At 61.1% G+C, this 14,203-nt stretch overlaps 2 protein-coding genes across 5 annotated transcripts in view; one reads left to right on the top strand and one right to left on the bottom strand.

The window, feature by feature from the left end:
- The window catches only part of TNXB (tenascin XB), a 63,568-nt gene extending 52,885 nt beyond the window's left edge, over positions 1 to 10,683 (top strand). For 2 of the 4 annotated variants that reach the window (XM_082639289.1, XM_082639290.1), the window contains 18 exons: positions 1,196 to 1,519; positions 1,910 to 2,257; positions 2,879 to 3,166; positions 3,529 to 3,807; positions 5,134 to 5,421; positions 6,429 to 6,752; positions 7,071 to 7,406; positions 7,692 to 7,814; positions 7,931 to 8,074; positions 8,267 to 8,386; positions 8,491 to 8,634; positions 8,725 to 8,855; positions 8,979 to 9,111; positions 9,207 to 9,358; positions 9,449 to 9,545; positions 9,637 to 9,798; positions 9,887 to 10,050; positions 10,401 to 10,681. In XM_082639289.1, coding sequence (XP_082495415.1) covers positions 1,196 to 1,519; positions 1,910 to 2,257; positions 2,879 to 3,166; positions 3,529 to 3,807; positions 5,134 to 5,421; positions 6,429 to 6,752; positions 7,071 to 7,406; positions 7,692 to 7,814; positions 7,931 to 8,074; positions 8,267 to 8,386; positions 8,491 to 8,634; positions 8,725 to 8,855; positions 8,979 to 9,111; positions 9,207 to 9,358; positions 9,449 to 9,545; positions 9,637 to 9,798; positions 9,887 to 10,050; positions 10,401 to 10,502 — 3,659 coding nt within the window. In that variant the 3' untranslated portion in view covers positions 10,503 to 10,681. Of the gene's footprint in view, positions 1 to 1,195; positions 1,520 to 1,909; positions 2,258 to 2,878; positions 3,167 to 3,528; positions 3,808 to 5,133; positions 5,422 to 6,428; positions 6,753 to 7,070; positions 7,407 to 7,691; positions 7,815 to 7,930; positions 8,075 to 8,266; positions 8,387 to 8,490; positions 8,635 to 8,724; positions 8,856 to 8,978; positions 9,112 to 9,206; positions 9,359 to 9,448; positions 9,546 to 9,636; positions 9,799 to 9,886; positions 10,051 to 10,400 lie in introns of all 4 variants that reach the window. The other 2 variants (XM_082639292.1, XM_082639291.1) reach the window with 2 other exon arrangements.
- Positions 10,684 to 10,685: 2 nt separating this feature from the next.
- Positions 10,686 to 13,870, bottom strand: CYP21A2 (cytochrome P450 family 21 subfamily A member 2). Its single transcript, XM_082639293.1, has 10 exons — positions 13,096 to 13,870; positions 12,920 to 13,009; positions 12,649 to 12,803; positions 12,468 to 12,563; positions 12,261 to 12,362; positions 12,072 to 12,158; positions 11,705 to 11,905; positions 11,262 to 11,440; positions 11,077 to 11,180; positions 10,686 to 10,985 (listed from the first exon to the last, which is right to left on the bottom strand). The coding sequence occupies exons 1-10, from the start codon at positions 13,295 to 13,297 to the stop codon at positions 10,720 to 10,722; spliced, it is 1,482 nt and encodes a 493-aa protein (XP_082495419.1). The 5' UTR covers positions 13,298 to 13,870; the 3' UTR covers positions 10,686 to 10,719.
- Between the last annotated feature and the right edge of the window lie 333 nt (positions 13,871 to 14,203).

The raw sequence follows: 14,203 nt of genomic DNA on the forward strand, positions 1-14,203 counted from the left end.
TACGCCCACCTGCCTGCCCACGGGTTCCCACGGGACAGCTGAGACCTGAGGTCGGGCAGGCGTTGCTTGGTGACACCTAGAGATAAGATGAAGGGTGCATCAGGTCAACATCACAGCTGGTACAAAGCCTGGAAACTAGGAACGTCACGGCACATGAGAGGATTTTGTATGAAATCCTCTGAGTGGGGGAGATAGTCTTGAGGTGGGGGTGGAGAGGTAGGAAGAGATAGGGGTGGAGAGCTCAGGAAGCCAGGGATTTCTCCAGGGGATAAAGAGGGTTGCTGCACAGTTTTAAGCTGAGACTGACACCATCAGATGTGCCTCTAAAGGCTCATTCTGGCTTCCTGTGAAGAACAGATGGACGAGGGAGGCAGAGAGACCCATGGGGAGGTGATAACCCAGGTGACAGGTAAGGGCGGCCCAGTCAGGGATGGTGGGGCTGCAGGTGTGGGGAGTGAGGAGACACAGGAGGAACTTGGGAGAGAGAATTGGACGCTCGGAGTCTGATGGCAGCTGGGGACAGGAACAGATCCAGGAAGACTCCAGGTTTCTTTTTTTATTATTATTAATTTATTTATTTATGGCTGTGTTGGGTCTTCGCTTCTGTGCGAGGGCTTTCTCTAGTTGTGGCAAGCAGGGGCCACTCTTCATCGCGGTGCGCGGGCCTCTCACTATCGCGGCCTCTCTTGTTGCGGAGCACAGGCTCCAGATGCACAGGCTCAGTAGTTGTGGCGCACGGGCCCAGTTGCTCCACAGCATGTGGGATCTTCCCAGACCAGGGCTCGAACCCGTGTCCCCTGCATTGGCAGGCAGATTCTCAACCACTGCGCCACCAGGGAAGCCCAAGACTCCAGGTTTCTGATTGGAGAAGTGGGGCAGGGGTTCTGAGCTGTTTGGGAGGCAAGACATTAGCCAAAGGGAGTATATGCCAACGAGACCCCAGTGGAGGGAAGCCCAGAGCACAGTGGCCATGTGAGCCTGTGTCCTAGGAGGGGTGCTGGTAGGTAGGGGATGAGGGCAGGGCGGATGAGGGTGAGGTGACAGGAAGGCCGACATTAAAGGGACCAGAAAGAATAAGAGTTAGAGCTACTGTGGACACATCCTGTTCCTTATTATTTTATTTTTGTAATACACCACTTTATATGCTGAGCTGAGGACTGAGGAGACCACACCTGTCCTGTATGTCTCTGTCCAGATCCAGACTACAAAGCCATGACCACCCAAGCCCCATCCACTGCGGCCCCCAAGCCTCCTGTCAAGCCGCACCTGGGGGAGCTGGCAGTGACAGACGCCACCCCCGAATCCCTCAGCCTCTCCTGGACCATCCCTGAGGGCCAGTTTGACCACTTCCTGATCCAGTACAAGAACGGGGACGGGCAGCCCAAGGCAGTGAGGGTGCCGGGGTATGAGGACGGGGTCACCATCTCGGGCCTGGAGCCAGACCACAAGTACAAAATGAACCTGTACGGCTTCCATGACAGCCGGCGTGTGGGCCCCGTCTCTGTCATCGGGGTGACAAGTGAGTGGATGGTGGAAGCCCCAGGGTGGGACCTCGTGGGAAGATCACCCTCTCTCAGGTGATGGGTGAGTGGGGTGCAGGAGGCCCCTCTACTCGAGGCTGAGCCATGGTGCCCTTTGTGCCTCCTCCAGGCTCCCTGAGGACCAGTGTGTCCCCCTGGGCAGAGAAGGGCCTCTGTGAGCCATGCTGGTGGCTGCCCTGGTCCCCCACAGCTGACCCCGGAGGCTCCAAGCATGTTTATGAGATGTCAGCTGAGCAGGACCACCCAGCCCCAAGGACGGGCTTCTCTGAACTGACTTCAGGGCCCGGAGCTGGGGCCAAGGCTTGGGAGGAGACCCAAGGACATCAACTAGGACCCTGCCTCACCCTCTCTGTGTCTCTCCTTCTCAGCTGCAGAGGAAGACACCCCCAGCCCCACAGAGATGGAGGAGACCCCCAGCCCCACAGAGCCCAGCACAGAGGCCTCGGAGGCCCCTGAGGAGCCCCTCCTGGGGGAGCTGACGGTGACAGGATCCTCCCCGGACTCGCTGAGCCTCTCCTGGACCGTCCCCCAGGGCCACTTCGACTCCTTCACCATCCAGTACAAGGGCAGGGACGGGCCCCAGGTGGTGCGTGTCGGGGGCGAGGAGAGTGAGGTGACCGCTGGGGGCCTGGAGCCCGGGCGCAAGTACAAGATGCACCTGTACGGCCTGCACAGGGGGCGGCGTGTGGGCCCCGTGTCCACCGTGGGCATGACAGGTGAGTGAGGGGGCAGGCACTGACTCCCAGGTTTCCCTCTGTTGCTCTCTTGTTTCCCCCTTTGGATCTCAGCACTCCTCACAAATGGGCCTCTGGGTCCCTTTCTTTTCTCACGTGGTGCTGACAATCCCGCCTCATCCTTGAATTGAGTGAGGGCTGGTGGACAGTGTGTTCAGGGTCAGCTGGGCATGTAGCCTGTGCCTCGTACATTTCAGCTTTCTTCCCGTCTTCTTGATCTGGCAGCTCAAACTTGCTCAGTTGTTCATGTGTGGCTTCCTCAGTCTCCCTAACCAAGCATTTTAGTGGCTCGGAACATGGCTACAGAATCAGGTTCTCTAGGTTTGAATCCTGCTCTGAAGGCGCTGTGTGATTTTCTAATGTTTCTTAACCTCTCTGTGCCACAGATGCCCATCAAATGAGGGTGATAAGGATAAAAGCATCTACTTCATCTGTTGTGTGAGGATTAAGTGTACTGTTTGTGAACTGCTTACAGCAATGCCTGGGACATGTTAAGCAGTTAGAAGAGTTTGCTACAGATGTTCATTTCATAGCCGGGGGACAGCCTTCCCTCTCTGGCCCAGGGTCCTGCCATTGACCACAGCCTCCTCTGCTCTGTTCCAGCCTCCCTGAATACAGAGCCCCCCGTGGCACCCCGCCTTGGGGAGCTGGCTGTGGCAGCCGTGACCTCAGACACAGTGCACCTCTCCTGGACAGTGGACCAGGGCCCCTTCAACTCCTTCCTGGTCCGATACAAGGATGCACAGGGGCAGCCCCAGGCAGTGCCCGTGGGTGGACACCTCCGAGAGGTCTCGGTTTCGGGTCTGGCCCCGGGCCACAAGTACAAGTTCCTACTCTTCGGACTCCAGGATGAGAAACAACACGGTCCAGTCTCTGCAGACGCAAAGACCCGTGAGTGAGGGCTGGAGGCCGCCTTTAACCCTGGAGGCCCCTGACCATCCCCCACTCCCTTGTGGAATTTCACGTTTCTGTGTTCCACACTCCAGATCCATTTATTTACTGGGTCCAGCGAAATCCAGGTCCTGAGTACCCCCGTTACCCCCTCATTCCCACCCTACTCCTCTTACATCCTGAGGGACACTTGCTTTCTTGCCTGGCTCCTCTTCTATCCCTACTCCTCTGCCTTCCCTCTTCCTGACATGTGACCTGGTCACCCCCTCCCACACCCAGAACCAGCGCCCAGAGCCCTAGCGCCCCAGGAGGCTCTGTCGGCTTCATTTCTGTCACGTTCCATGCACCTCTCTCTTTTCCAGTCCCAGACACTAAACCTTCTCTCCGCCTGGGGGAGCTGACAGTGACGGACGTGACCCCAGACTCCGTGGGCCTCTCCTGGACAGTCCCTGAGGGCGAATTTGACTCCTTCGTGGTTCAGTACAAGGACAGGGACGGGAAGCCCCACGTGGTGCCTGTGGCCTCAGACCAGCGCTTGATCACCATCCCCGGCCTGGAGCCCAATAGCAAATACAAGTTTCTGCTCTATGGGCTGGCAGGCAGGAAACGACTGGGCCCCATCTCTGCTGAAGGCAGCACGGGTGAGCCCTGGCCCTGCCTCCATCCCACTCCCCGCCCACCCCACCCCCCGCCCCCCGCCTTTTTCCAGAGCTTCCTTTCATCTGAGCCCCCAGAGTTGGCCCCGGGGCCTTCCCACAAAGTTTATTCTCCTCTCTTCAGCCTTGGCATGACAAGCCTAACGCCAAAAGCAAAGATTTATTGAGTCCCTACTGAATGCCAGGCACTGTTCCAAGCATTTATTTCCTTCATTCACTGATTGGCAGTATAATAAAAATAACTCAGACTTTGGAGCCAAGCAGACCTGTGTTCAAATTCTGATTGCCAGCTGTGTGGCCTTCAACAGGCCACTTCTTTTCTTTGAACCTCAGTGTCCACACCTGCATGACGGTTATGACTAAAATCTACTGGGGTTCAATAAATGTTCACATCCTCCTCCCTTCATTCCAGCCCTATGGCAAGAAGTGGAAAATATGGGAGGGTTTGGCTGCAAAAAGACTATGGAAAAATCTGGTGTCTTGTGCCCAATACTCAGCCCCCGAGGAAGGGATGGAGGTGGGTCACTGACCCTAACCCCACCTCCAGAACCATGAGTCACCCTGGCCAGACAAGGATGGGGCGCACGGCCAGTTGGGGCCTGGGGCTCTCAGACTCCGTAATTCTCTTCCCCAGACCTTCATTGTGGGGACTGGGTACAGCCTGCTCCAGCCCCCATCAGTCAGTGCCCACACCCACCTGGACACGTCTCTTTTGTGCTCTGCTCTGCCCTTTGTCTGCTCAGCTCTGCCCCTGGCTTCTCCCCCTGCCTGACCCAGCTGCCCTGGTCTAGTGGTGTTAGGGCAGGGCTGGGGAAGCAGGTGGAAAGGCGGGCCCAGGCTGATGGTGAGTGAGGGCGAGTTTATGGCTGGGCAATGGGAGCCCGTGAGCTTGGCTGGCTGTCCCGCCCAGCTCTGACTATTTGGGGGCATCTCCCTGACAACCCAGACACCCTCTGGGAGCCTTTCCCAGCTCTGGCCACACTCCTGCTCTGGGGGGCTGGGGGTCAGAGGGGGACTGGGGGTCAGAGGGAAACTGAGGCCCTTCCTGCAATCCCAGCCGCAACTCTCTCATGAGGTGCTCTTTTATGCATTTACTGCACCCTGATCTCAGAGTGGGGGAGTGGGGGCAGGAAGGAGTTTGGGCAGCGGCCTCCCGAGGAGGAAACTGGGCTCCTTTGTTCAAGGCAGGGCTGGAGCAGCCTGCCTGTCTCCCCAGGTGGCTGACCCTCCCTCCTCCCAGAAGTTGCCAGGGCTGAGGTGAAGGCAGCTCTTAACTAAGGTTTTCTCCCTGCGCCCCCGCTCTCCCTACAGCTCCCCTGAAGAAGGAGCGGCAGCGCCCACCCCACCTGGGGGAGCTGACAGTGACAGATGAGACCTCACATTCTCTGCGCCTCTTGTGGACAGTGGCCCAGGGCCCCTTTGACTCCTTTGTGGTCCAGTACAGGGACACAGATGGGCAGCCCTCAGTGGTGCCTGTGGCCGCAGACCAGAGGGAGGTCACCATAGAGGGCCTGGAGCCTGGCAGGAAATACAAGTTTCTGCTCTATGGGCTCCTCAGAGGACAGCACCTGGGCCCCGTCTCTGTCCTGGGAATGACAGGTGAGCAGGAGGCTGTCCTGCTTGGTCCTAGCCAACCGGCCTGAGTGGGTGTCCTCACACCTCTGTGCTGAAGGCCTGGCACGAGTGGGCGAGGTAGAGCGGCAAGGGGGCCCTGCACAGGGCTCAGGGGAGGAAGATCCTCGGAACCAGCGTGATCGACGGGTCGGTCCAAAGCAGGAGCCAGGACAGGTGGCAAGGCAAAGCCCTGGCAGCGGTCCCTGATCTGCGACCCCCGCCCAGCCCCAGTGCTGCCAGCTGCTCCCCATTACTCTACCGGGGCAGCTCTTACCTCCTGGCACTCTGGCCTTGCCCAGATGAGGGCAAACCCCCTCCCGTGGATGAGTCAGGAGCATTTTCTCAAATGGAAAATTACTGGAAAACAAAGCAGGCCAAGGGCATAGAAACCAACAGGAGTGGCTGCACTGATGGAGTTCCCCTTCCAGATTTCCTAACACCCACCTCAAATCAGCCTGGTGGTGGCGGGGCCAACCTGGCTGGCAGGATGCGCCCTTCGAGTTCACCAGCCAGTTCCATCCTCAGCTCTTCTCAGCAGGGAGGACCACGTGCCCTGAGCTCAGGGAGGGACTGAGTTAGTCCTGCCTCAAGCCATGGCACCAGGCGCCCTGGCAGGTTGGGGAGGGAACAGGGCCCGTGCAGACATCTAGAGTGGGGCACGCTGAGACATCGGGGTGAAGGAGAAAGCAAGCACCAGATTCAGACAGCAAAGGAGCCCCACAGAGAGGTCATGGGGCCACTGGGCTGGCACTCAGGCCGAGAGGTGGCAGGAGTCAGTGCCCAAGCAGGGATGTGGCAGATTCAGGAGAAGGAAGATGTTAGGAGATCCTCAGTCCCTGTCCTCTCCACACTGCCGTGGCCGGGACCATGAGGTCCCCTGCCTCGGCCAGCCCCGATCCCCTCTCTGGAGGGTGAGATGAAGTGGGAGGGCCCCGCCGCCCCGCCCCCCACCCCCACCCCGCTCAGCTTCTCTCTGGGCTTCTCCCACACAGCCCCGGAAGAGGACATGCCAGCACCCTGGCACCTGGCCACAGAGGCCCCCGAGCCCCCTGAAGGGCCCCGCCTAGGGGCACTGGCAGTGAAGGACGTGTCCCCGGACTCCCTGCGCCTCTCATGGAGCGTGGCCCAAGGCCCCTTTGACTCCTTCGTGGTCCAGTATCAGAGCACAGGTGGGGAGCCCCAGGCCTTGCTCGTGGGTGGCGACCAGAACAAGGTCCTCGTGTCAGGCCTGGAGCCCAGCACCTCCTACAAGTTCTTCCTCTACGGCTTGCGTGAAGGGAAGCGCCTGGGGCCTGTCTCAGCCGAGGGCACCACAGGTACCGTCAGGGTAGGGCCTGGCCTTGCCTGCCTCTAGTCTGGGACTGAAGAGGCGAAAGGGGGTACCCAGAAGCGGTGACCATAGGGAAAGAACACCACGAGGGCGCCATGGAGGGAGGAAGGGGCGCGTACACAGCCTTCGGCTCGACACATACATGTTGTCATTATGTCCGACCCGTGGGTGCCAGCCCCTCGTTAGCTCCATTTTGCAGATGAGGAAATGAGGGCCAGGGTGGGGTGGTGGAAGGGATCTAGCCCCAGGTCGCCTAGCTGGTGTGCTTCAGTCTCCAAAGCCTTCTTTCCCACCCACTCTGCAGGGCCAGCTCCTGCTGGGCAGACCCCCGGAGAGCCAGGGCCCCGCCTGTCCCACCTGTCGGTGACCGATGTGACCACCAATTCGCTGCGGCTCAACTGGGAGGCCCCACCCAAGGCCTTTGACTCCTTCCTGCTCCGCTTTGGGGTCCCGTCACTGAGCACTCTGGAGCTGCATCCACGTGCCCCGCTGCAGCGGGAGCTGACGGTGCCAGGGACACGGCGCTCGGCCGTGCTCTGGGACCTGAGTCCAGGGACCCTGTACACCCTTACGTTGTATGGGCTGCGTGGGCCTCACAAGGCCGATGGCGTCCAGAGCACAGCCCGGACCCTCAGCCCAGGTAAGGCCCCATGCTGGGCACATACACATGCTGCCCCAAAGTGGGGGGGTCTCTGTACTCCCTAGGGTGGCACCTAGTGCCTCAGCCAGAGGGGAAGTTGTTGAGTGGTGGCGAGCTTGGAGTCTGCGGGGTGGCTTCCATCTCTAGGCCTAGAGGAAAGGCGGGGTGGTGAGCACGTCCGGAGGCCGAGGGGCCCAGGGAGAAGAAGGAGGGTGCGAAGCCCGGGGCAGGAGCCTCCCTGCCCTCTGCCCTCACCATGATTCCTTGGCACCTCTGTCCCGTCAGCTCTGGAGCGCCCCCGTGACCTCCAGTTCAGCGAGATCGGGGAGACATCAGCCAAGGTCAGCTGGACGCCCCCGCCGTCCCGAGTGGACAGCTTCAAAGTTTCCTACCAGCTGGCAGATGGAGGTGATACCCTCTTGCCCGTGTGTCCCTTGCCCCACTCCTCCTGCGCCCTGCGCTCTGCCCACCCTGCAGCTCCTCCTTGCTTCCCTGGCCGCCTCCCCAGCCCAGTGTGTTTTCAGGGGAGCCACAGAGTGTTCAGGTGGATGGCCGAGCCCGGACCCAGAAACTCGAGGGGCTCGCCCCAGGCGCTCACTACGACGTGACCGTGGTCTCCGTCCGTGGCTTTGAGGAGAGTGAGCCTCTCACAGGCTTCCTTACCACGGGTGAGACAGTCTGGGACCCGGGCAGGAAGTAGGGGGAGAAAATGCGGGCACGGGTGGGAGTTGAGAGTGAACGGGGAAAGAGAAAGGGGGTGTTGGAGGCGCCAGTGGCAGATGAGAGGTCCAGCAGAGGCTGGGAAGGCGAGGAGGGGGAGAGCAGCAGGGAACAGCTCTGGGCCCCCTCCCTTCTCCCAGTTCCTGACGGCCCCACCCATCTGCGTGCGCTGAACTTGACGGAAGGATCCGCCCTGCTGCTTTGGCAGCCCCCCCAGGCCCCGGTGGATACCTATGACCTCAAGGTCACAGCCCCAGGAGGTGAGCGGGGCTGAGGCCTCTGGAGGGGACTGGTCAGGGTGGGAGAGCAGAGGGCAGGCTGGGCTCCGGCAGGGCAGCCGCTGATGCCCCACCCCCTCTCCCAGCCCCCTCGCTACAGGGCTCAGCCCCTGGCAGCGCCGTGGACTACCCCCTGCAAGGCCTCGTGCTCCACACCAACTACACGGCGACCCTGCATGGTCTTCGGGGCCCCAACCTCACCTCCCCAGCCAGCATCACCTTCACCACAGGTACGGTCTGTGAAGTGCACTGGGGGGCGGGGAAGGAGCAAGAAAGCCAGGATGGGCCTCATCTCCATCTTCTCTTCCTCCCCCTCCCAGGGTTGGAGGCCCCCCAGGACTTGGAGGCCAAGGAGGTGACCCCCCGCACAGCCCTGCTCACTTGGACCGCGCCCCAAGTCCCCCCAACTGGCTACCTGCTCAGCTTCAACACCCCTGGTGGACAGACCCAGGTGCCCTCACCCCTGCCACTCTGGCCAGCTCCCTCCCTGGGCTCCAGTCCGGGAAGTGCTGCCTCTGCCTCCCGGGTGGGGCCCACCTCTCTCTCCCCTGACCTGCCCTTGTCTGCTCCACAGGAGATCCTGCTCCCAGGAGGGATCACCTCTCACCAGCTTCACGGCCTCTTTCCCTCCACCCCCTATAGCGTGTGGCTCCGGGCCATGTGGGACCACAGCTTCACGCCACCCGTGTCCACTTCCTTCACCACTGGTACTCAGGCGCTGGGACCTGAGGTTGGGGGCTGAGTGTGTAGTGGGCGTCTAGAATCTGGAAGAAGGACTGGACCCTCACTCTCCTCTCCCCAGGTGGACTTCGGGTCCCCTTCCCCCGGGACTGTGGGGAGGAGACGCAGAACGGGGTCAGCACCTCAAGGACCACCACCATCTTCCTCAACGGCAACCGCGAGCGGCCCCTGAACGTCTTTTGTGACATGGAGACTGATGGGGGTGGCTGGCTGGTGGGTGGCAGTCAGAAGCCCAGGGGTCTGCACAGGGCAGGGTTGCTGTGCCCGGGGCCATAGGCTGATGGTTCCCCCACCTGCTTCCAGGTGTTCCAACGCCGCATGGATGGAAAAACTGACTTCTGGAGGGACTGGGAGGACTATGCCCATGGTTTTGGGAACATCTCCAAGGAGTTCTGGCTGGGTTAGTGCCTCATAGGGATTGCGGGACCAGGGGAGGGATGGGGGCCCTGTGGACACAAGGACCCTGATGAGCACACATTCCCCACCCCCAGGCAACGAGGCCCTGCACAGCCTGACCAAAGCCGGCGACTACTCCTTGCGTGTGGACCTGCGGGATGGGGACGAGGCCGTGTTTGCCCAGTACGACTCCTTCCAAGTAGACTCGGCCGATGAGTACTACCGCCTCCACCTGGAAGGCTACCATGGCACTGCAGGTGAGGGCTGGGCCGGGGGGTGGGGGGCAGGGACGGGGTGGGAATGGGGAGGGAGAGGCCCTCACGGCTCCTCCCACGCCCTGCCCAGGGGACTCCATGAGCTACCACAGCGGCAGTGTCTTCTCTGCCCGTGACCGAGACCCCAACAACTTGCTCATCTCCTGCGCCGTCTCTTACCGAGGGGCCTGGTGGTATAAGAACTGCCACTATGCCAACCTCAACGGGCTCTACGGGAGCACAGTGGACCACCAGGTGAGAGGCCCAGGAGACAGCGCGGAGCTGGGGCTCAGGCTGCCTGGGTGTTTGTGACGCACAGTGTGACAAGACAAGTTACTGAGCCACTCAGCGCCCCAGGGCCCTTGTCTGTGAAATGGAACAGTAAATACCAATCTCTGCAAGTCTTCTCGAGGAGAAGATGATTTATTGGATGTAAAGGGACAGCTCAGGATTCAGCCTCAGTCCTTTGTAGTTGAGGATTAAGAAGGATAAAGGGAGGGAGGATCCTTGATCGATCTGTGGGAACCGTCTCCCCGGAGGGGAGCGGAGGTCGGAGCAGATGGGATGTCAGGCTTTGACTCTCTCTCTCGACAACCCCTTCCCAGGGAGTGAGCTGGTACTACTGGAAGGGCTTTGACTTCTCCGTGCCCTTCACGGAAATGAAGCTGAGACCAAGAAGCTACCGGCCCCCGGGCAGGGGAGGCTGAGCCGCTGCTCACCCCTCCAGCGCCCTACTATGACTGCCGAGCACTGAGGGGTTGCGCTCAGAGAAGGGCCGGGGGCCACCTTCACCTTCCAGCCACCGGAGGAAGCCTTCTCCACCCGCGATCTCACAGCACCATGTTTACAGGGGGGAGGGAAGGGGTTTGTACGGGAGCAATAAAAGGAGGAACCGAGGCCAGCGAGTCCTGGCCCCGTCACTGGTCACTGGCGCTCGCCCACGCCCCGGCCTCCGCCGCCCCGGGGCTGCAGCCGCACCTGGAAAGGCTGAATCTTGAGGTTGACGCCGCAGTAGGGATGGGGCTGCAGCGAGGGCAGGGCGCCCGCGGGCGACAGCAGCGTGAAGGCCTGCAGCAGTTGCCCCAGCACCACGAAGAGCTCGAGGCGCGCCAGCGGCTCGCCCAGGCACACGCGCGCCCCGCAGCCAAAGGCCAGCGCGCTGGGGTTCGCGCCCGGGTCCAGGAAGCGGTCTGCGGGCGGAAGGACGGAGCCGGGTTTCAGCGGCCGCCGGCGCTCGGCCTCCGTCGCCCCCGCGCCGCGGGCACCCGCCCCGCCACGCACCGGGCCAGAACTCGTGCGGCCGCTCCCACACCGTCTCGTCCAGGTGGGCACCTTGGAGGTTGGGGATGACAACCATGCCCTCAGGGATGTCGTAGCCGAAGATGCTGAAGAGTAGGGTTAAGTTAGAGGCCCGCCAGGACCCCGCGGGGGCCTTTGCCACTCGGCCCTCCCCACTCGGGAGTCACCTGCTAGCCCGCGTGGCGCGGTGCGGCAGGGCCAGGGGCACGACGGGCCGCAGGCGCAGCACCTCCGCGATGGTGGCGTTGAGCAAGGGCAGCCGAGCGCGGTCCTTGTATGGGACTCGGGAGCCCGAGGCTCCGGGGCCCAGCTCGCGATCCAACTCCTCCTGCAGTCGCCGCTGAATCTGGGAAAGGGGGGCAAGCCCGAGGTCCGGGGCCCGAGCCCTGCCGCTGGCCGACCCACGGCTGCCCAGCCTCCCACCACTCCCTGGAGCAGCTCACCGGAGACTCTTGGCCAAGTAGGAGAACCCCCCTCCCAGCCCGCCCCGGACTCACTCCCCTCCCCCCGCCCCCTCCCAACACAGCCCGCGGCGGGTTCAGCGAGCTGGGTTCCCGCTGCCCTGGCCAGGCTGCCAGGAAGGAGCCTTTCGCCGGCCTCCAGGGCATACCTCAGGGTGGTGAAGCAGGAACGCCACAGCCCAGGAAAGGGTGTTTGCCGTGGTCTCAGTACCACCGATGAAAAGGTCCACCATGGACATATGCACGTGCCCTTCAAGGAGCTGCCCGGGGCCCTCTTCCACTCCTTGCTTCCCCACCCCCTGGAGCATGTAGTCCATCATGTCCCTCCACTGGCCGGCCACCATGCTCTCCTGGAGAGGGGAGGAGGAGCCAGCCTGAGTGCCTGGCTTGGGGAGGGGGTTCAGCGGCGGGCAGCAGGTCCAGGACTGGTGGGGTGCCAAAGAAGCTGCCTAGCTCTGGGGCGGTAGCATCGCTGCTGTGAGCTGCGGAGGAGCCCGGTACACGCACGGTTCCCACCTTGTGCTGCCTCAGCTGCTTCTCTACAATGTGGTCCCTGTTCTCCACGGCCTGCTTCAGCCTCCAGAGCCCGGGGTTGGGGAAGAACTGGGGCAGACGGCAAGAGAGTGTAGCTGCTGGGAAGGGAGCCTCTTCCCCGCCTCCGCCCTGTCTCCCAGCACCAGGTGTGTCGGGGCTCCACCTCCTCACCCTGAGAAAGGGAACCATGTCCAAAATTTGGATGGACCAGTGGTCCCAGGTTTTCATCAAGTCCTGGACACAGTCGTGAAAGGCATGTACTAAGGTGTCCTCCTGCCGGAAAAGGAGGGAATCCTTTCGGTTCAGGACCAGGAGAGGGTCAGGGAGGGGCTGGCGGGGGGGCGGCCCAAGCCTATGTGAGGGCAAGAGAGCCTTGACCTTGTCTCCAAAGGTGAGGTAACAGATGATGCTGCAGGTGAGGAGAGAGAATTCCTTCTGGATGGTCACGGGGGCACCAGCCTGGGCTTTCATGCGCTGAGGAGAAGCAGCATGAACTAAATAGGGGGGCTGCCGGGAGGGGTGAAGCTGACCTGGGCCAACTGTGGGAGCCGAGCCTCACCTCACAGAACTCCTGGGTCAGCTGCTCCACCCGGGGCTCCATGGAGCTGCGGACGCCCAGCAGCAGGGCTGAGCGCGTGAGTTTCTTGTGGGCCTTCCAGAGCAGGGAGTAGTCCCCGAGTGAGATGTCCTGGCAGTGCTGAGACACCAGCTGGTCTGTGAGTAGGGGTTGGGGGCAGGGGGTCGAACTGACCAAGGAAGCCACGGGCCTGACCGTCCCTGCCTCCCATAGCCCCTGCTTCTTCCATCAAGAAACGCCCCCCACCCCTTACAGGATGGTATCTGGGGTCTGCCGGCAAAGTCCACCCACTTCCTGATCAGGGCCTCCTCAATGGTCCTCTTGGAGTTCAGCACCACCACATCTGGGGGAGAGGAAAAGCAGGGTGTCAGCAGGGAGAGGACCCCACCTCCACACCGCTGTGGGGCGAGGGAGGGAGCAGACACTCACCTTGCAGCCCAAGGCGGAGCCTGTAGATGGGCCCGAGTTTCTGAGTCAGGCCAAGCAGATAGGTGGGGAGGTTGGGCTTCAGCAGGTGCAGGAAGCCGGGGACGAGAGGTGGGAGGTGGAGGCTCCTGAGCTTCCACTGGCCCCACAGCAAGCGAGTGCCCACTAGCAAGGGCAGCAGAAGCAGAAGCCCTACGAGTACCATGGCCGGAGACGCAGGCAGGGGCCCAAGCCTGGCCACTTGGAGCCCTTGAGACCTCCAGCCATCTGGCTCCTTGGGCTGTTCTGAGGCCTCCCTTGACTCCTTCCCTCAGGTCCTTGCCCACTGTCCCGCCCACAAAATAGTATATTCCTGGAATGGCACCAGCCCTCTTGGCCTTCGAAAATCCACATACCAAAGAGCAGGCCCTTTTCCATTCATCTATCAAGAAGAAAGGAAGGGAAACACAGCCCTGACCTTCTTCAGCAGCCAGAATCAGCTTTCTGCCTCCACATCAACCATGCAAGAAAGAAAACATGTCCACTCTTGGGCCTGAGCCCTCTCCCGATCCCCACCGCACCCCCCAACCCTGCCACCTCGGACCAGCTTCCTGCCACGGACTTTGTCTAAGAGAGAAAAATGACAACCCCTGCCTAAGACTTTGTCTCAGAGAGAAAAATGACAACCCCTGCCTAATACGCCCCCCCAGATTGCCTGAAGAACAAAAGGAGATGAAAGTGATCTGTGTGTTTTTCTTTTCACTTACAGATAGGGGAACCAGATGTCCTGGTTTGCCTGCGTTATCCCAGTTTATACCTGTAGTCCCAGTGTAATCACTAACAGCGCCTCATTTCACTCTCAAAAGTTGAAGATGAAGAAGTAAATGGTCCCTTAATTTGGAGCTCTTACCATGTACCTAGTGCTCTTTGGTTGCAAGCAAAAGAGACCCACTTGAGCTGGCTTGAGCCAAAATTAAGAATTGTTATACAAATACGGGGTATCTCACGGGACCCAAGAGCAGGAAAGTAGAAGGGACCTCACTGGCCTTGGAAGGCCAGGGATAGGGAACAAAGAAGCCCTAGAGACGGGGCTGCTTCCTCACTCTTCCTCCGTCCTCTTAGTCTGCTGACT

This window comes from Mesoplodon mirus (genome assembly GCF_964341445.2).
Source record: "Mesoplodon mirus genome assembly, chromosome: 12".
Taxonomy (NCBI): Eukaryota; Metazoa; Chordata; class Mammalia; order Artiodactyla; family Ziphiidae; genus Mesoplodon; species Mesoplodon mirus.

Coding starts and splice junctions, on each gene's coding strand:
- CYP21A2 (XM_082639293.1), bottom strand. CDS start 13,297: ATGGTACTCGTAGGGCTTCTGCTTCTGCTGCCCTTGCTAGTGGGCACT. Junction 12,363..12,467: donor ACCTCACCTTTGGAGACAAG/GTCAAGGCTCTC, acceptor CTTTTCCGGCAG/GAGGACACCTTAGTACATGC. Junction 10,986..11,076: donor GCCGCACGAGTTCTGGCCCG/GTGCGTGGCGGG, acceptor TTCCGCCCGCAG/ACCGCTTCCTGGACCCGGGC.